Here is a 22141-nt window from a genome sequence, read left to right on the forward strand (position 1 = left end):
TCCCCAGCCACTAGGAGCACCACCTCTGGATGAGTGTTTTCCTGTTTGTTTATGGCCTTATACAGCTCATTGAGTGCGGTCTTAGTGCCAGCATCGGTTTGTGGTGGTAAATAGACAGCTATGAAAAATATAGTTGAAAACTCTTGGTAAATAGTGTGGTTTACATCTTATCATGAGATACTAGGCGAGCTAAACCTAGAGACTTCATTAATGTTAGATTTTGTGCACCAGCTGTTGTTTACAAATATACACAGACCGTCATCCCTTGTCTTCCGGAAGCAGCTGTTCCATCTTGCCGATGCAGCGTAAACCCTGCCAGGTGTATATTATCCATGTTGTCGTTCAGCCACGACTCAGTGAAACATAAGATATTACAGTTTTTAATGTCCCGTTGGTAGGATATTTGTGATCGTAGCTCATCTATTTTGTTATCCAATGAATGTACGTTGGCTAATAGGAATGATGGTAGAGGCAGATTACCCTCTCACCGTCAGATCCTTACAAGGCACCCCAACCTACCTTTATTTAACTAGGCAAGTCAGTTAAGAACAAATTCTTATTTTCAATGACGGCCTAGGAACAGTGGGTTTACTGCCTGTTCAGGGGCAGAACAACAGATTTGTTCCTTGTCAGCTCGGGGATGTGTACTTGCAAACTTTCAGTTACTAGTCCAACGCTCTAACCACTAGGCTACCCTACATCCCCGTTATCGCCATCTCTTTCTCATGTTAATGATGGGGATTTGGGCCTTGTCGGGTGTCTGAAGTAAATCCTTAGAGTCCGACTCGCCAGAGATAAAAACTTCATCCAGTTTAATTTTTAATTTCACCTTTATTTAACCAGGTAGGCTAGTTGAGAACAAGTTCTCATTTGAGGTGAGTAATCTCTGTCCTGATATCCAGAAGCTCTTTTCAGTCATAAGTGACAGTGGCAGAAACATTATGTACAAAATAAGTTATAAATAACATGAAAAAACACACACAACAGCACAATTGGTTTGGAGCCTGTAAAATGGCATCTATATCCTCTGGTGGAAATTCGTTACAGTTACTAGTTACCTGTCCAAAAATTGTAATCAGTAACGTAACTTTTGGATTACCCAAACTCAGTAACGTAATCTGATTACTTTTAGATTACTTTCCCCTTAAGAGTCATTTGACGAAGACAATAATGTACGTTACCAATTGAACAAAATCTATAGAAGGATATATCGTTGTTTAAGTTTACAAAGCTGTGCTATGTTGTACCTAAAACCCACTGAAATAACAGTAACTTACATTACATTGACTTAAAATAACCTTGAGGATGATGCAGGTTTTATAACCTCCCTGACATCATGATTTAACATGGCCTATTTCTCAGTCAGACATTTCCTCTTTCTCTCTGGCTGCATACTGGGACTACCAGTATCTTTCTTCATCAATATTCTTGCACAAAGTTCAGCCTGAATGTTTTTTCACAGCAGCCATATCCAGTTGATGTGTCTTCATAGCCTACATTCAAGTAAATTACTTGAGTGGAGTAGGAACTCTACTGGTGCTTTTCCAATGAGACTTACCCCCACAGCAATGGGCCGCCAGTGTTTTATGTTATTGTAAGCTCTGGTGTTATTGTGTTTCCATCAGGAGTGTGACACTAAAGACTAATCAACAACCTCTGCATCATTCAAGACTTGCTTTGTGAGAAGATGTTAAAGTTCACAGTTAGCCATGGTTATGTAAATTCCAGCTGAAAAGTATCCAGGGCCTTGCCTTGGCCCCAAGAGCAGGTCCGACTGAGCCATGGCCCAATGAGACACGGATACTGGCCCACGTAGATAGAAACAGAAAGGTCTGAGCCTTTTAGGTAAAACACTGAGGTAAATCCTGTATGGAAATATGCCATACTGGTAATGTTGCAACAATAATAAAAACAGATTGAAACAATTTCCTTTTCAATGATACAGTAATAAAGTTGTCTACTACAATACAGATACAATATAAAGTTCAAAGTCCAATAACCATCCATTGAAACATGATGTGAATTAAATGGACCAACTAAAGCATTTATTGTCTGTTAAATGCTAAGACTAACGGAGGCGGTTCGAGACCTGAAGAATTGCATTAGCTCCGAAAGGTAATGCTTAGACTTTAACTGAGCGGGCTACCACACTATTGTGGTGTGTGAGTGGGGGGTCGGTGTGGAGTTAGGGCAGTAGCCCTAGTTGTGGCCAAGCAAAGGGCACTTCTCACAGAGCAGGACATTCATTCTAACACTGTGTTCTATTTAAACAATGGACGCCATTCACACTCAACTGGTTGCAGAGAAAACAGTCACAAAGGCGTATGGAAGTGTAGTCATTTACATAAAACTTCAACACAATTCCTCAAAGTTAATGGAAGGATGATAATTCCTTTCTTACAACCACGTTATGTAGTGCAATAGTTGTAATCATTCTTCACATATGCACTCATAGAGATCCTACTAAGTTAGTAGTATTGTAATTCCTAATTCTGTGTGTGCACTACAGTATTGGCCCAGTTTGGCAACTGAGAATAGCCCTTTCAGATGAAGCACTGGCCTGGGGTCGCCGTTGTAATATTAGAACTCGTGTGTGTGTTTGAGTGTGTTTGTGTGTGTGTTCTTGCTTGCGTGCATGTGTTTGTGTCTATGTGACTGCACATGTGAATACAACAAGTACAAGACACAAAACAACCCATTCATTCATTCTGAGAGCACAGATCTCAAAAGGGACATTGGACGAATTGTGGCCACATACTATGGTATGATACAAGATTCCAATTGTGGATTGGCTGAGCTGTTTGGGTGACACTGGTATGTAATATAATTATCCACTGGGCACAGACAAGTTCAACGTCTAGTTTTGATTTACCTTTGGTTGAGTTGTCAATTAACGTGAACTCAACGTGAAATCATGCCATTGGGATTGAGGTTAAAAGTTGGGTGAAAAAAAATACAAAATGCCCTCGACTTTTTGCAAATCCAATCAGTTTTCCCATGTTGATTCAACGTCCTCACATAGATTTTTTGGGGTTGAAATGACGTGGAAACCATGCTGATTCAGCCAGTTTTTGTCTAGGGCAAATGCACATTTTTTAACCAGTCAGAATCTTTTGAATAGCATTATAGTCCTTCCTCACTTCAATGAAGATTGACAGTAGAGTAAAGAGCTAATTGTTGGCTAAATATATATATATTTTTATTTCACCTTTATTTAACCAGGTAGGCTAGTTGAGTACAAGTTCTCATTTACAACTACGACCTGGCCAAGATAAAGCAAAGCAGTTCGACACAAACAACTACACAGAGTTACAGATGGAATAAACAAACATATAGTCAATAATACAGTTGAAAAAGTCTATATACAGTGCGTGCAAATTAGGTAAGATAAGGGAGGTAAGGCAATAAATAGGCCATGGTGACCTATTACAATATACCAATTAAACACTTGAGTGATAGATGTGCAGAAGATGAATGTGCAAGTAGAGATACTGGGGTGCAAAGGAGCAAGATAAATAAATAAATACAGTATGGGGATGAGGTAGTTGGATGGGCTATTTACAGATGGGCTATTTACAGATGGGCTATGTACAGTGATCTGTGAGCTGCTCTGACAGCTGGTGCTTAAAGCTAGTGCGGGAGATATGAGTCTCCAGCTTCAGTGATTATATATGAACGGAAATAGATTCAAAGATACATCTTGTGGGTCTTCGTGAAGACAGGACAGGGAAAGCTCATTCTGCTCTATGGACCAGTGCTGGAATACACTATCTGTCCACTTAATAATTCCTGCTATGTGATAACATCGTCTGTCTGCACACTGTCTGGACTAGGCTCCTTGTGGGTTACCCAATATACTATGGGTTACACATGCCACGTGTGACACAGACACAGACATGCTATGGGGTGCTGAAGAATAGCTCCAATCACAATGCAAGGGAAAGCATGCACTCTGCCAGTGACAACTGCACAGGCATGTGGAGTAGAGTGCCAAAAGGATGTAGTTCCTATGTCGTTGTGTCATGTTGTGAGTGTTTGCATATCTGTGTAGATTAAGATGCCTTTTGATTGGACATGAAGATGCATTTTGATTGTACAGAGTAATATAATCATTGAACAATTGTATGTTTTTGAATGCATGTCTGAATTGAAAACATAAAAGTCATACATGCAAAAATCCTTTTAAACTGTACTATGAATATTAGATTCTTACCAAGAGAGTTTCACCAGACACCCCTCTGTTGTTGAATACCGCACACCTGAAACACAACAAAAACATGCACTAAATAAACCTTTCAAATCCTTTCATTGAATTGCATTCCTTGCATTAGTTTCACCAATTTACATGTTGTGTCATAATAATGTTCTAAATTCCAGGTGCACTGTCTTCCAGGTGCATTCTCTTACAGGTGCACTGTCTTCCAGGTGCATTCTCTTACTGGTGCACTGTCTTCCAGGTGCATTCTCTTACAGGTGCACTGTCTTCCAGGTGCATTCTCTTACAGGTGCACTGTCTTCCAGGTGCATTCTCTTACTGGTGCACTGTCTTCCAGGTGCATTCTCTTACTGGTGCACTGTCTTCCAGGTGCATTCTCTTACTGGTGCACTGTCTTCCAGGTGCATTCTCTTACTGGTGCACTGTCTTCCAGGTGTATTCTCTTACTGGTGCACTGTCTTCCAGGTGCATTCTCTTATAGGTGCACTGTCTTCCAGGTGCATTCTCTTATAGGTGCACTGTCTTCCAGGTGCATTCTCTTATAGGTGCACTGTCCTCCGGGTGCATTCTCTTACTGGTGCACTGTCTTCCAGGTGCATTCTCTTATAGGTGCACTGTCTTCCAGGTGCACCAGGTGAACTGCCACCAAACAATGTTTAAACAAATGGACTTCACAGCAGTGAAAAGGGAATAAGGTGGATATATAAAGAAACCAGTGGAGGCTGCTGAGGGGAGGACTGCTCATAGTAATGTCTAGAACGGAGCAAATGGAATGGCATCAAACACATAGAAACCATGTCTTTAATACTATTCCACTCACGGGGCCACAGTGACTCCCAACCCCTCCTGTCTCAGCCTCCAGTAATTATGCTGCAATAGTTTATGTGTCGGGGGGCTAGGGTCAGTCTAGGCTAAGGTCAGTTATATCTGGAGTATTTCTCCTGTCTTATCCGGTGTCCTGTTTGAATTTAAGAATGCTCCCTCTAATTCTCTCTCTTGCTCTCTTGCTCTCTTTCTCTTCTCTCAGAGGACCTGAGCCCTAGGACCATGCCTTAGGACTACCTGGCCTGATGACTCCTTGCTGTCCCATGTCCACATGGTCGTGCTGTTGCTCCAGTTACAACTGATCTGCCTGCGGCTATGGAACCCTGACCTGTTCACTGGACGTGCTACCTTGTCCCGGACCTGCTGTTTTTTTTACTCTCTCTCTACCGCACGTGTGGTCTCTAACTCTGAATGATCGACTATGAAAAGCCACCTAACATTTACTCCTGAGGCGCTGACCTGTTGCACCCTCTACAACCACTGTTATTATTATTTTTATTTGACCCTGCTAGTCATCTATGAACGTTTAAACATCTTGGCCATGTACTGTTATAATCTCCACCCGGCACAGCCAGAAGAGGAATGGCCACCCCTCAGAGTCTAGTTCCTCTCTAGGTTTCTTCCTAGGTTCCTGCCTTTCTAGGGAGTTTTTCCTAGCCACCATGCTTCGACATCTGCATTGCCTGCTGTTTGGGGTTGTAGGCTGGGTTTCTGTATAGCACTTTGTGACATTGGCTGATGTAAAAGGGCTTTATAAATACATTTGATTATAAATAGATGTGATTGATTTTGCGCCAGCCATTACCACAAGCCCATCCTCCCCAATTATGGTGCTACCAACCACCTGTGAAAGAGACATATCTGTTGTTGTATTAGTCCTGAAGACCTGAACAGCAGTAGCATAAATCTCTCTCTAGTCATCTGTTATCTAAGAGACTTGCTGTGAAAATTCAGCAGCAGGGTAGGGGCATGCTGTAGGTTGGGGTGTGGACAGGGCAGAGGATGGTGTGACGCACATTCCCTTCCTCCTGCATAGCCGAAGCTGGTTGGGCTAAGCTAAGCTGCAAAGCTTGTACCAGTAAGCTGTAATTCATTAAGCTTGCAGGACAGGGCCGGGGTGAGTGCAGGGGTGGAAAGATGCTGAGTTTGCCTGCTTGTCCCCCCTCACTGCCCTGCTCCGTTTGCCTGCCCCCTCCTTCTCTTCTCTGCCCCGTCTCTCTCTTCTCTGCCCCCCTCCCTCTCTTATCTGCCCCCTCTCTCTCTTCTCTGCCCCCTCCCTCTCTTATCTGCCCCCTCTCTCTCTTCTCTGCCCCCCTCCCTCTCTTATCTGCCCCCTCTCTCTCTTCTCTGCCCCCTCCCTCTCTTATCTGCCCCCTCCCTCTCTTCTCTGCCCCCTCTCTCTCTTCTCTGCCCCCTCTCTCTCTTCTATGCCCCCTCCCTCTCTTCTCTGTCCCCTCTCTCTCTTCTATGCCCCCTCTCTCTCTTCTCTGTCCCCTCTCTCTCTTCTCTGCCCCCTCCCTCTTCTCTGCCCCCTCTCTCTCTTCTCTGCCCCCTCCCTCTTCTCTGCCCCCTCTCTCTCTTCTCTGCCCCCTCCCTTTCTTCTCTGTCCCCTCTCTCTCTTCTCTGCCCCCTCCCTCTTCTCTGCCCCCTCTCTCTCTTCTCTGCCCCTCTCTCTCTTCTCTGCCCCCTCTCTCTCTTCTCTGCCCCCTCTCTCTCTTCTCTGCCCCCTCTCTCTCTTCTCTGCCCCCTCTCTCTCTTCTCTGCCCCCTCTCTCTCTTCTCTGCCCCCTCCCTCTATTGTCTGTCCCCCCTTCTCTTCTCTGCCCCCCTTCCCTGCCCCCCTCCCTCTCTTCTCTGCCCCCCTCTCTCTGCTCTGCGCCCTCCCTCTCTTCTCTGCTTGTCCCCCCTCACTGCCCTGCTCCGTTTGCCTGCCCCCTCCCTCTCTTCTCTGCCCCCCTCTCTCTGCTCTGCGCCCTCCCTCTCTTCTCTGCCCTCCCTCTGTTTGAAAGAATGAGTGCAGGGAACACAGAGGGGCCTTTCAGAGGATAACAAACTGCCACTCTCAGCATCTCTTAGTGCTTGTGCAATATTCAGCTCTTTCTTTCCAAAGCAGGTCTGCACTGCTCTGCCTACTGAGAGCTTGGCTAGCCTCTCTTTCAGCAGCTGCTTACCTCAAGTAACCTTAATCCATTCATACACAGTTTTCAACTCCTAACATATGCAATATCTTGGAACTTTCATTGCAAAGATAATGTATTTGAATTTGGACTATTGAACTACAATGCACTAAAACAGATGAACAAGAGTTGACTGTGCTTACAATATTCCTACAGGTTAAGGCATAGGACCAATCCACATTATTGAATTGAACAACCGTCTGAATGAATAAAAACTGCAGTACTTGGAATCAGGACCACCCACCTATAACCCAGATCCCTGCTCTGCTGCACCATGTGGAGGATGTAGGACTCTCTGCTGGTACCGGTCAGGCCTGGAAGCAGCAGGACGGTGGGCCGTGTGGCCGCGTTGGGGTGGGAGGCGCTGTCATCGTTGTCGAACCAATCCAGAGAGATCTGTCCTCCATCTTCTGCTCTAATGAGCTCACTGCAAAGAGTGGGTCAGATATAACAGTCAGGGCAGAAAAAGACACCAACCACTAAGTTACACACACACACTCTGCAAGTAGGCCTAGGTTCTACACTGTAGCTTCCTTACAATACCCACACACTCTGCAAGTAGGCCTAGGTTCTACACTGCAGCTTCCTTACAATACCCACACACTCTGCAAGTAGGCCTAGGTTCTACACTGCAACTTCCTTACAATACCCACACACTCTGCAAGTAGGCCTAGGTTCTACACTGCAGCTTCCTTACAATACCCACACACTCTGCAAGTAGGCCTAGGTTCTACACTGCAACTTCCTTACAATACCCACACACTCTGCAAGTAGGCCTAGGTTCTACACTGCAGCTTCCTTACAATACCCACACACTCTGCAAGTAGGCCTAGGTTCTACACTGCAGCTTCCTTACAATACCCACACACTCTGCAAGTAGGCCTAGGTTCTACACTGCAGCTTCCTTACAACATGTTCAGTAAAGCAGAAGCTCATTGCACAGAATGCAGAGGTTTTGTAAATACTCAACCTCCAAGGTTCTTACATATTATGCTTTGTGATTTAAAAAAACAGAACTACAGAATCCATATAGGGACCAACAAGACAATAAATGACTATTGTTAATAATTCTATACAGTAAAGTATTAGATTTCATATATATCCTGTATAGATTGCATTAGATAGGGTATAGTATGTACACTGTACTGCACATGATATTGCTTTCTAACCAAACCTCAAATCAGGACACAGCAAAAAGGCATTGTTCTTTACTCAAATGTCCCTCTTCAGTTACAGGTACAACGATTACTACAGTGTGAACCCATCACCAACGTTACCTTTGCCAAAGGGAACGCAGTCTGGCACTAGTTGACAACCACTTAATTTCCCTAGCGATCAGCCTCTCAGGCTTCGTTTACACAGGCAGCCCAATTCAGATCTTTTTCCAATTATTTGTCATATCTGATACCAAAAAAAATGGAAGCTGATTTTTTTACTTCAAATTTATACTGCATCCATATGTGGATCTCAATCCTGATATAATTTGGATGATCCCTACTCAACCTGTCTGGACACTCAAATCCAATTTTTTGTCCTGAATGGATTTTTTTGCACATGACCTGCCTGTTCCCATGACAACCACCCCCCAAACGTAAAGGAACAGTGACATGAAATTACCTCTGCATCTGTGTGCTACTTCAGATGCTACATCAGTGTGAATGTGCAAATCTGATATGGGTCACATGTAAAACTGAGGATGGACAGTGAGAAAAAAAGACCAGGCTACTCAGAAGCAGGGAAGGGCACGGATGGCGAAGAGGGAAGGGTGGTGGGGGGCGGAGAGCTCGCTGCAGCAGCAGTGGATTCTTATGGAGAATCAATTTCTAGTTTCCACAAGTCTAGGCCGTCAGCTGAGGTCAACAAATCCCAGTGCAATCCATCTCACGCCACCAACCCACCAAACGAGCGACCAGGCAACAACACCAACATGGCTGGCCCTGCGGCCCATGTACAGTATGTCTGTCTAATTGGAAGTGGAATGAAATTATAGAACCACACCAGCATTAAATCTGTACTTAAAGGCCAGACTGGGGCAGCCACTGGGGTTGTAGGCCATGCACCAATCTGGAGCTAGCTGGTCAGAGCATGCACCAATCAGGAGCGAGCCTGACCCACCGAATAGGAGGAGGAGGACAACTCTTTCAAATCCAATCAAAAAATTGCAAGATGTTATTTCAGGTGCAGCAAAATGCTTGTTTCTTTTTTTAATGTCACCTTTATTTACCAGGTAGGCCAGTTGAGAACAAGTTCTAATTTACAACTGCGACCTGGCCAAGATGAAGCAAAGCAGTGTGACACAAACAACAGCACAGAGTTACACATGGAATAAACAAGCGTACAATCAATAACACAATAGAAAAAAAGAAAGTCTACATACAGTGTGTGCAAATGGCGTGAGGAGGTAAGGAAATAAATAGGCCATTATAGCGAAGTAATTACAATTTAGCAAATTAACACTGGAATGATAGATGTGCAGATGATGATGTGCAAGTAGAAATACTGGTGTTCAAAAGAGCAGAAAAATAAATAAAAAACAATATGGGGATGAGGTAGGTAGATTGAATGGGCTATTTACAGATGGGCTATGTACAGCTGCAGCGATCGGTTAGTTGCTCAGATAGCTGATTTTTAAAGTTAGTGGGGGAAATATAAGTCTCCAGCTTCAGCGATTTTTGCAAATCGTTCCAGTCATTGGCAGCAGAGAACTGGAAGGAAAGGCGGCCAAAGGAGGTGGCTTTGGGGATGACCAGTGAAATATACCTGCTGGTGCGTGTGCTAGGGGTGGGTGTTACTATCGTAACCAGTGAGCTGAGATAAGACAGAGCTTTACCTAGCATAGACTTATAGATGACTTGGAGCCAGTGGGTCTGATGACAAATATGTAGCAAGGGCCAGCCGACTAGAGCATACAGGTCGCAGTGGTGGGTGGTATATGGGGCTTTGGTGACAAAACAGATGGCACTGTGATAGACCGCATTGTCATTTGTAAATGACATCGCCGAAGTCGAGGATTGGTAGGATAGTCAGTTTTACGAGGGTATGTTTGGCGGCGTGAGTGAAGGAGGCTTTGTTGCGAAATATATTCTAGATTTTATTTTCGATTGGAGATGTTTAATATGAGTCTGGAAGGAGAGTTTACAGTCTAGCCAGACACCTATGTATTTGTAGTCGTCCACATATTCTAAGTCAGAACCGTCCAGAGTAGTGATGATAGTCAGGCGGGCGGGTGCGGGCAGCGAACGGTTGAAAAGCATGCATTTGGTTTTACTGGTGTTTAAGAGCAGTTGGAGGCCACGGATAGAGTGTTGTAAGGCATTGAAGCTCGTTTGGAGGTTTGTTAACACAGTGTCCAAAGAAGGGCCAGATGTATACAGAATGGTGTCGTGAAGGTGGATCAGGGAATCACCCGCAGCAAGAGTGACATCGTTGATACAGAGAAAAGTTGAGAGAGTCGGCCCAAGAATTGAACCCTGTGGTACCCCCATAGAGACTGCCAGAGGTCCGGACAACAGGCCCTTTGATTTGACACACTGAATTCTTTCTGAGAAGTAGTTGGTGAACCAGGCGAGGCAGTCATTTGAGAAACCAAGGCTGTTGAGTCTGCCAATAAGAATACGGTGATTGACAGAGTCGGAAGCCTTGGCCAGGTCGATGAAGACAGCTGCACAGTCCTTTCTTTTATCGATGGCGGTTATAATATCGTTTAGGACCTTGAGCGTGGTTGAGGTGCACCCGTAACCAGCTCGGAAACCAGATTGCATAGCAGAGAAGGTACAGTGGGATTCGAAATGATCAGTGATCTGTTTATTAACTTGGCTTTCGAAGACTTTAACTTTAACAGTTTGGGTCTAGAGTATCACCCCCTTTGAAGAGGGGGATGACCGCGGCAGCTTTCCAATCTTTAGGGCTCTCGGACGATACGAAAGAGAGGTTGAACAGACTGGTATTAGGGCTTGCAACAATGGCGGCGGACAATTTTTGAAAGAGAGGGTCCAGATTGTCCAGCCCTGCTGATTTGTACGGGTCCAGGTTTTGCAGCTCTTTCAGAACTTCTGATATCTGGATTTGAGTGAAGGAGAAGCTGGGGTGGCTTGGGCAAGTAGCTGTGGGAGGTGTGGAGCTGTTGGCCGGGGTTGGGGTAGCCAGGAGTAAAGCATTGCCAGCCGTAGAGAAATTATTATTGAAATTCTCGATTATCGTGGATCTATCGGTGGTGACAGTATTACCTAGCATCAGTGCAGTGGGCAGCTCGGAGGAGGTGCTCTTATTCTCCATGGACTTTACAGTGTCCCAGAACGTTTTGGAGTTAGAGCTACAGGATGCACATTTCTGTTTGAAAAGGCTAGCCTTTGCTTTCCTGACTGACTGTGTGTATTGGTTCCGGACTTCCCTGAAAAGTTGCATATCGGGGGGACTATTCAATGCTAGTGCAGTCGGCCACAGGATGTTTTTGTGCTGGTCGAGGGCAGTCAGGTCTGGAGTGAACCAAGGGCTATATCTGTTCTTAGTTCAACAGTTTTTGAAAGGGGCATGCTTATTTAAGATGGTGAGGTTTCTAGCTCCAACAGTGCAGGGAACAGTGCAGGGAACTCTTTTATAGACATGATAATCCCTGGATAGTGGAGGTCTTTTCTTCCCTTAGGACTAATAATCTCCTACAAATGTCATCGTGTAAACACACACTGTCACGCTGGTATAAAGGATTTGAAGACAGGTGCAGGAATACACAATAGGGGTTTTAATACACCCAAAACAAACACATGTACAAAAACACTGGGCTGTACCCAAACAAAAGAGCGAGGGTAAACCTCATTGTACGACACCCGTAATACACAATATATAAAGCACGCAGCATAACAGCTGCACCAATGCATAGGCACTCACACGACCAACGGGCATGGAAACAATAACCGACAAAGACAGAGGGAACAGAGGGCATGCATATAACATACTAATCAGGGGAAATGGGAACCAGGTGTGTGTAATCAGACAAGACAGTCCAGGGTTGATGATAATGAATCCCTTTCAGTGAAGCCTAGAAAGCCGGTGACGTAGACCTCCGGGACTGGTGAACAGAATGGGTATCAGTACCGGGGGAATCCGTGACACACACACATGCGCACACACACACACACACACTGGCTTTGATCTGAGACAGGTGGTGGGTAAGACCCGCCTGCTGCAAAGGTGCATTGTGGTATTTGGGAAACATGTAGCTGCTTTATTGGACAACGGTCAGACAAAGGCTAAGGGAAGTGGAATGCCCTTGGCACTAAATAAAATCACATTTTATTTGTCACATGCTTCATAAACAACAGGTGTAGACTAACAGTGAAATGCTTACTGATGGGTCCTTTTCCAACAATGCAGAGTTAAAGATAAAGACAATAATAATACAAATTTAAAAAATAGAAATAGTGACATGGGAAACTAGGACATTCTTTTAATACACTGTCATTTAATACACTGACATACTGTACGTACAGTGGGGAGAACAAGTATTTGATACACTGCCGATTATGCAGGTTTTCCTACTTACAAAGCATGTAGAGGTCTGTAATTGTTATCATAGGTACACTTCAACTGTGAGAGACGGAATCTAAAAAAAATCCAGAAAATCACATTGCATGATTTTTAAGTAATTAATTAGCTTTTTATTGCATGACATAAGTATTTGATCACCTACCAACCAGTAAGAATTCCGGCTCTCACAGACCTGTTAGTTTTTCTTTAAGAAGCCCTCCTGTTCTCCACTCATTACCTGTATTAACTGCACCTGTTTGAACTCGTTACCTGTATAAAAGACACCTGTCCACACACTCAATCAAACAGACTCCAACCTCTCCACAATGGCCAAGACCAGAGAGCTGTGTAAGGACATCAGGGATACAATTGTAGACCTGCACAAGACTGGGATGGGCTACAGGACAATAGGCAAGCAGCTTGGTGAGAAGGCAACAACTGTTGGCGCAATTATTAGAAAATGGAAGAAGGTCAAGATGACGGTCAACCACCCTCGGTCTGGGGCTCCATGCAAGATCTCACCTCGTGGGGCATCAATGATCATGAGGAAGGTGAGGGATCAGCCCAGAACTACACAGCAGGACCTGGTCAATGACCTGAAGAGAGCTGGGACCACAGTCTCAAAGAATTAGTAACACACTACGTTAGTAACACACTACGCCGTCATGGATTAAAATCCTGCAGCGCACGCAAGGCCCCCTGCTCAAGCCAGCGCATGTCCAGGCCCGTCTGAAGTTTGCCAATGACCATCTGGATGATCCAGAGGAGGAATGGGAGAAGGTCATGTGGTCTGATGAGACAAAAATAGAGCATTTTGGTCTAAACTCCACTCGCCGTGTTTGGAGGAAGAAGAAGGATGAGTACAACCCCAAGAACACCATCCCAACCGTGAAGCATGGAGGTGGAAACATCATTCTTTGGGGATGCTTTTCTGCAAAGGGGACAGGACGACTGCACCGTATTGAGGGGAGGATGGATGGGGCCATGTATCGCCAGATCTTGGCCAACAACCTCCTTCCCTCAGTAAGAGCATTGAAGATGGGTCTAGCATGACAACGACCCGAAACACACAGCCAGGGCAACTAAGGAGTGGCTCCTTGCTGCAGTGTGTGCAAACCTGGTCAAGAACTACAGGAAACATATGATCTCTGAAATTGCAAATAAAGGTTTCTGTACCAAATATTAAGTTCTTCTTTTCTGATGTATCAAATACTTATGTCAAACAATAAAATGCAAATAAATTGGCCTCCCGGGTGGCGCAGTGGTGAAGGGCGCTGTCATGGCCAGGACAATAATGATAGACGGCCTATAGTCAGGCTAACATCCCCTTCTGTGGTTAGTTACCTATAGTGCCACTTTCAGCAACGGTAGTAGAGACTATTGTTTTGTTGTCATAATTTGATTGGTGTTATCAGTTACTGTATTTATGTAGGTTGTCCACTAAGGAGCAAAGTCATCATCAACTTCAATGGCCAACCAAGATGGAGAGTAGGCCTGCTTCTGAAATAAATTAAGTATTTATTATGGATTCCCATTACTTCCTGCCAAGGCAGAAGCTACTCTTCCTGGGGTCCTGGAAGATTAAGGCAGTTATACAGTTTTAAAAACATTACAATACAGTCATTACATTCATCTCTATTAGTCTTTATACCAGGCGGTGTCAGAGGAAGGCTCTAAAAATGGTCCAAGACCACCCCAGCCATAGACTGTTCTCTCTGCTACCGCACGGCAAACGGCTTCTTAACAGCTTCTACCCCCAAGCCATAAGACTCCTGAACAGCTAATCAAATAGCTACCCAGACTATTTGCATTGTCCCCCCCCCCCCCCTCTTTTACACTGCTGCTACTCTCTGTTTATCTATGCATAGTCACTTTAACTCTACCTTCATGTACATATTACCTCAATTTCCTCGACTAACCTGTGCCCCCGCACATTGACTCTGTACCGGTACCCCCTGTATATAGTCTCGCAAGTGTTATTTTACTGCTGCTCTTTAATTATTTTTTACTAATCTATTTTTCTTAAAACTGCATTGTTGGTTCAGGGCTTGTAAGTAAGCATTTTACTGTAAGGTAAACGACACAGGACGATAGACGTAATACACAACATAGGCGTTATCAGTAATATGTGGCGTTCGTTCCAAAGGCGCCTCATCCGGTCCCAGCTCCGGTCCCAGCTCCGGTCCCAGCTCCGGTCCTAGCTCTGGTCCCAGCTCCGGTCCCAGCTTTCTCTTAATGTTGCGCAGAATAAAATCCACTAAAGTGCTCATCTGCTCCGGCCCTACAGAACCATATCTCAAGGCCTACTGGTGGTATTCGGCGCATGTGACAAATAACATTTGATTTGATGTGATTACAGAATTCACAACACACTAAGTGTGTGCCCTCAGGCCCATACTCCACTACCACATATCTACAACACAAAATGTATGTGTACGTGTGTGTACAGTGCGTAAGTTATCATGTGTGTGTATGCATTTGTCTGTGCCCATGTTTGTGTTGCTTCACAGTCCCCATTGTTCCATAAGGTGTATTTTTATCTGTTTTTTAAATCTGATTCTACTGCTTGCATCAGTTACCTGATGTGGAATAGAGTTCCATGTAATCATGGCTCGATGTAGTACTGTGCGCTTCCCATAGTCTGTTCTGGACTTTGGGACTGTGAAGAGACCTCTGGTGGTATGTCTTGTAGGATATGCATGGGTGTCTGAGCTGTGTGCTAGTCGTTTAAACAGACAGCTCGGTGCATTCAACATTCAACAACCTCTCATAAATACAAGTAGCGATGAAGCCAATCTCTCCTCTACTTTGAGCCAGGAGAGACTGACATGCATATAGATACTGTATTTGGACAGTAAATCTGATCGAACCACTAGGCTATTTCCTACTAATTTCAGTTCTGTGGCAAATACTGTACACTAACTACCCACAACCCCTTTTAATTAATTTCAATCCACCTAATGCATGCAGGAGGCCTGGGACACCCTGGCCATTAATCTCTAACAGAATGCACTAAAGAAGCCCGGGTGGCCTGAGCCAATACCATCACACAAAAGACTCTTTTCACCTTTCTGCTGCTAAGTCTTGGCTAAGAACAAGACGCAGGACATTTGTTTCACGTTGTTAAACCTGAATGAAAGGAATCAAAGAACGGGCACATTTCAGTACTTAGATGATCAAACCAACTGCCTTAATGCCTTAAAGCCTAATAATAAAACAATCAAAAGGAAGTAAGTTAAAGCCTGTTCCCAATACGGCAGGGAATTTTCTATTACTTTACTGTATGTCGCCATGGCTGCTGTCTATGTTGAAAACTGACCAATTGCGTTTGATGGTGAACCATTATTTTATTTTTTTACCTTGATCAACCATGTGACCTGACCAGGAAAAACATAGGGCCTTAGTTCCCATACCCTTTAACCAGGGCCGGACTAAGCACCTACCTCCCGGAAGTCCCCCAGCTAACTTCCTGCATTTCAACAGATTTTACCATTTGGCAGAGAGAAAAAAATGAAGTTTTATAATACTATTCTACACATATTGTCATGAGGCTGAGAGAAAATTTTCCAGTTTTAAAGCAAATGTCCTGCTATTCTACAAATTTTTTCACAAGGCTGAGAGAAAATGTTGCAGTTTAAAGATTTTGCCACTGCTTATGACGTCTTCATATGGTATTTGGGTTCTGGGGACCTGGGGCATGTGCCCTGCATGCCCGTTTGGTAATCCGGCCCTGCCTTTAACTAGGGCCCAGAGTTTTTCCTTGACAGGTCACCTGCCCAGAAAGAACTCAGGGCACTAACTAACCATGCGACATTACCTAACCTAAGGATAGCAAGTGTGTTGGCTACTAGTGGTAACTGGTGATGAGTGGATAACGTCCGCTGCAGGAAGTGGATTAACTAGTCACTAGGCCAAATGACCCTTGAACTTTGCCACACATTGAGCGAACATGAAGAACAGGTCTGAGCAGAGCCCAACAAGGCTTAAAATACTTGAAATACATACAGTGTTCTTTTTGGTAAACAGGACATGTATAACGTGCAGGTGTATTTTGAAACCAACACCATGCAACAGGCTTATCTCTTATCAGACATAAACACCATGATTTTAAACCCATTTCTCCAGTTTAATTCCAGTTCACCCAGTTTCATTTCACCATCACACCAGGGAAACCCTCCCCCTTAACATGCTGAAGATCTTCTCAGTAATATCTATTCATTTTTAGATAGTTGTTTCAACACTGGACAGAGATACAACTTATTATAGTGTTTATACAATAATACTGTTACCATCACGTCTGATCCTATAAAAGTCTTACTTTCTGTAGCTGACACCCGGTTTAGCCGTGACGAAGGGCCTAAGCACCGTCTGGATCCGGCTCTCCCAGCACCAGAAGGTGGGGTAGTAGATCTCTGACACCACGGGACATTGGTCCCGCAGGAACTGGTAGAACTTCTTTCCACCAGAAATCAGTTGGGGCTTCTGCAATACAAGACATGAACAGTGTGAGTCAGTGATGTGGCTTTCCAATAATGACGTTGGCTCATAGCTTGTGTAGAGAAAGAGATATGGACCATGAGGATTGAAAAGATACATCACATACGTTTCAAGATTCAAAGATGTTTTAATTCGTGATTTAAACTATTTTGGGTGAAACTATTTCAAACATCAAATGGTTTTAATCAGATCTGTGCCAAGTGAAAGAGAAATGCTTGTGCTCTTTCTCTTATACCAATTTAAATGGCAAAATGTATACTACTGATGACAATCTCTTGAAAACAGTTCTTATACTTCATCATCATTCACCATCTACATAACCCCTCTCTTACAGTACCCATATAGTGCAGCCTCTTCACTGAAATCATGTGATATATATAATTCTCTGTCTTGCACTTTCATAAATGACATGTCAACAGAAGTCATATTTCCATATGGTTTATTTTCTGATGGTGCAACCTTTCTGTAACATTCCAAACAAACTATCTCCACAACTACAGTGTAATTATAATGCACTATCAAGACTGGAATCTCAATATGATATTGCTCTACTTTTAGTCTAGCGGACTGTGTAAAATGTCAGAAAATATTAAATGTTATAGTTATAGAGTTAGAGTTATAGAGACATTCTGCAATCACTAGTGATGGAAAGGAAGGAGACTGGTAATGAGGATACAGTGACAGACACAGTGATAGGCTGTGTTGTAACTGGGATTATATGAGGTCACCACCATATCAAATCAAACATATCTGTCAGAGCATAGAGACCTTTCATCTCTGAATTTAAGTATAACGAATAATAGAATGCATGACCCCTTCTAACATGTTTTTATATAATCTAACATTAGCCTAATGGTATGTAGCCTAGGCCTATGTGTTTAATTATTGGGGCAAATTGAATATCGGGGGAAAAAAAACATTCATTTGTGACTATGCAGTAGGCTACACTGCATACAGATGTTTGACAGCTTGTATAACAATAGTCTATACCCAGCCTTTTAAGACTAAAAAATATATACAGCCTAAATGGCAATTTAACATTTGTATATCCGTAGGCCTTGTACAAATCTTGAAATGTCACATTTAGTCTAAAGAAAATACGACACCATTTTATTGAAAGATGTCATATCACATGTGCAGTACCGTTGACGCTCGTAGGCTACTGAAATAATCAGCCTCCTCAGCAAACCATCCAGCTGCTGAGCCGGTTTGATGCGCAAAAGCGCCAGCGATATCCTCCATCATAATAACCTTTATGGCACCTTTTAATAAGACAATTGCCCGTTACAATGTATCCCTTTCTATTAAATAATGATTCTTTAAAGCAGCCTCTGTGACCCCTACCTTCGCGACAGAGATCAAGTAGTAGTAGGCATAAGCTGCGCTGAAGCCGAGCACCAGTGACAGTACTCCAGATCCAAAAAGCCCAACTTTCACTTGATTTTCCAGATAAAGTGACAGGTCCCTTGTCAAAACATTAAAATTGAAGTCCAGTGAGATCATTGCCAGGTCCCTCTTATGTCGCGCTCTTCAGGTATAGCGGCCAGGATCGAATGAAAACCTCTGCTGCTCAGGAATGGATGCATGCACTAACGTTCAGCAATGTGCAGAGAAGGGGAGAGTCAAGGGAAAGGGAGCGATATATTTAGAGGCAGACGATGGCGCTCTTTGATCGGCCTGCACTGAGCTGTAGCAGACTTAATTGTAGGCTTTCATAACGCTTGCAGTGGATGCAGCCTAAATTGCATTGGGGATAGTCAAGGTTGTGTCACATCACTGCGACTGGAATTATGCAGGGCCATGAGCCATATGGAAATCTTGGCCTGAGCAAAAATGTGTCTAGCACACAGCTCGGAAACCCATGAATACCCTACAAGACATGCCACCAGAGGTTTCTTCACAATCCCCATGTCCATTACATACTATGGGAGGTAACTGATGCAAGCAGTAGAATCAGATTTAAAACCAGATAAAAATACACCTTATGGAACAGCGGGACTATGAAGAGACACACACAGGTACAGACACACAAATACACAAACAAACTCTAGCACACTCACTCTACATACACTTACGTTGTAATATTGTTGTATGGTGGTATTATCAGTGACTCATCATTCAGGGAAGGTGAGGCAAAGGCCCACCTGTTTTTATCCCCACCTGGTTAGCCCCCCCAAAATGTTATACATTAAAAAGGTATATACATATTTTTTGTGTGTGCCTGTTTTGCATGTTATTTGTGTCACATATCAGTTTGTAAACAATGTAAAAACACATTTTTTTAGAGAATAAATCCACATACAAACATGGTCTCTTTCTTTCTCCACAATGAAGGTGTTTCAGCCTAGCTCAATGCTTTCTGTGGTGGAGGGGCAGCCAGCGGAAAATACAGAGCACAGGCGTTGGTAATGTTCTCTAGTTGTGCAGTGATTGTCTCAGTGTTCTGTCACTCATGGGGACACTATGTCACCGCAGAATCTACAGGGCCGGTTTGATGCGCAAAAGCGCCAGCAATATCCTCCATCATAATAACCTTTATGGCACCTTTTAATAATTGCCCGTTACAATGTAGCCATAGATTTACATTAGAAGAAGGCTCAATATCATTGGCCACAGCAAAAATGATGTAAAATCTCACATTATATCTACTGTAGCTGTGATTGGGGCGGTAGGGTAGCCTAGTGGTTAGAGCTGTTGGACTAGTAACCGGAAGGTTGCATGATTGACAGCATGGCCAATTTATTCAAACTTTTCTGGCCCATGGTGTGTGAATGTTTATCCTTTCAAGCTGTTGTTTTAAATCCTTAAACCCAGACTTGGACTACACACCATCTCCACCGAAGCGAAATAGTGATTGCTTTGCACTGATTCCTTCCAAACCACTTCTGACTTGTTGTGTAATATTTATGTCCGATGAGCATCGATAATTTTATCTATAATGTATACATTCATATGATATTGTCGACATGATTTATGATGATGACTGCTAGCTAAGATTTTGAAAGTCTGATGTTGACATGATAAGTCCAATTTTTATTTGACCTCTAGGCAAGTCAGTTAAGAACAAATTCTTATTTTCAATGACGGCCTAGGAACAGTGGGTCATCGGACATAACCTGTTCAGGGGCAGAACGACAGATTTGTACCTTGTCAGCTCGGGGATTTGAACTTGCAACCTTCCGGTTACTAAGTATAAGCAAACGTGCTGTGTCGAGGTAGGCCTAGTCTTTCAGTACTTTCAAAATGGACACCGACAGAAATTCAGATGTTAGTTCAGATAAATTCAGCAAGATGTTGAGGCCTTAACTTTAGACTTTAAGGTACCACCGAGCGAGAGAGAGAGACTCGGTTTGCCTACCATTTGAAGTATTTTATTAGACCTATTATGTGGTCTAAAAGGAAGGAAAATACAATCATGGAGATCCACTTTTATATACAATATATCGATTCACAGACAGACAGCACATTGCGCGAACAAAACAACCCTTGCAATATCAACTGGAATTACATGGGTCTATTTCTGAACTTTTTGTTTAAAACATATATTTGCATGGGAAGAGACTTGTCACTGGAAAACAAGGTTACAGTCCCAACAACATTAGATAGTATCTCTCATCAAGAATGTTTTGTCATCACACTTTGTTATCAAAGTCTGGCATTCTCTGAATTTATGGTGCTTTACAACTGGGAACTCTGAAAAAAATAAGGTTGAATCATGATGTCAGTGATCTTCAGGTTGGAGCTCAAGAAAGAGGCTCGAGGTCCCGACATGGAATTCCGAATTGGATGACCGTTCAAAACGTAAATTCCTGGTCGGAGCTTGTTTTTTTCAGAGTTCCTGGTAGTCTTGAACTCACTCACTCAGTTTCCATTTGTTTTGAATGCGGCAGAAGTCATGGACCATCTGCACACACAAACAACAGTCACCCACGAAGCATTGTTACCCATCGCTCCACAAAAACTGCAGCCCTTGCAGAGCAAGGGGAACAACTACTTCAAGGTCTCAGAGCAAGTGACGTCACCGATTGAAACACTATTTAGCGCGCACCACCGCTAATTAAGCTAGCAGTTTCACATCCGTTACACTAGCAGTGGTAAGGATTTACTCCATGGTGCTGAAAGTTTGTGGGAACCGTTTGTCAACGTTATAGTGCAATTAATGCATTGTTTAGTGTTGTGTTGTGTAGTGGCTTTGCTGGCATACATCAACAACAACAAAAATGAGTTTGCCTCAACAAGATTTACATGCTAAAATCGCCCCTGGGTATTATACATTTTGTATTGTTATCAGGTTTCAGGACAAGACCCAGGTTTCAGGACAAGACCCAGGGCAGGCAAAACAACAGGTCAGTAATCCAGATCAGGTCAGTAAAACAGAGGTCAGTAATCCAGATCAGAGTCCATAAAATACAAAACGGCAGGCAGTCTCGGGGTCAGGGCAGGCAGAGGTCAATAATCCAGGGTGGTGTGACAAGGTACAGAACGGCAGGCTCAGGGCAGGCAGAATGGTCAAAACCGGGAAAACTAGAAAACAGGAACTAGAAAAAGACAGGCGCAAGGGGAAAACTGGTAGTTTTGACGAACAAAACGAACTGGTAACAGATAAACAGAGAACACAGGTATAAATACACTGGGGGTAATGGGGAAGATGGGCGACACCTGGAGGGGGGTGAAGACAAACACAAAGACAGGTGAAACAGATCAGGGTGTGACAATTGTAGGTATGTAGTGGTGTAATAATGTTGTATGATGTACTGTTTTATCTTTTGTCTTATGTGTAATGTAATTGCCTTAATGTGTTTAGACCCCAGGAAGAGTAGCTGCCTTGGCAGAAGCTAATGGAGATCCTTAATAAATATAAATACAAATAATGGTCTATCATATTCTTTGGAAATCCATTAACA

At 43.5% G+C, this 22141-nt stretch overlaps 1 protein-coding gene across 1 annotated transcript in view; it reads right to left on the reverse strand.

The window, feature by feature from the left end:
* The window catches only part of LOC110530506 (phospholipase ABHD3), a 41799-nt gene extending 22943 nt beyond the window's left edge, over nt 1–18856 (reverse strand). Inside the window, exons 1-4 of the mRNA XM_021613649.2 lie at nt 18582–18856; nt 17059–17222; nt 7462–7644; nt 4214–4259 (exon numbers count right to left, since the gene is read on the reverse strand). Of these exons, the coding sequence (XP_021469324.1) occupies nt 4214–4259; nt 7462–7644; nt 17059–17222; nt 18582–18740 (552 nt within the window). The 5' untranslated portion in view covers nt 18741–18856. The remainder of the gene's footprint in view (nt 1–4213; nt 4260–7461; nt 7645–17058; nt 17223–18581) is intronic.
* Between the last annotated feature and the right edge of the window lie 3285 nt (nt 18857–22141).

This window comes from Oncorhynchus mykiss, chromosome 8 (genome assembly GCF_013265735.2).
Source record: "Oncorhynchus mykiss isolate Arlee chromosome 8, USDA_OmykA_1.1, whole genome shotgun sequence".
NCBI classification, from domain to species: Eukaryota; Metazoa; Chordata; class Actinopteri; order Salmoniformes; family Salmonidae; genus Oncorhynchus; species Oncorhynchus mykiss.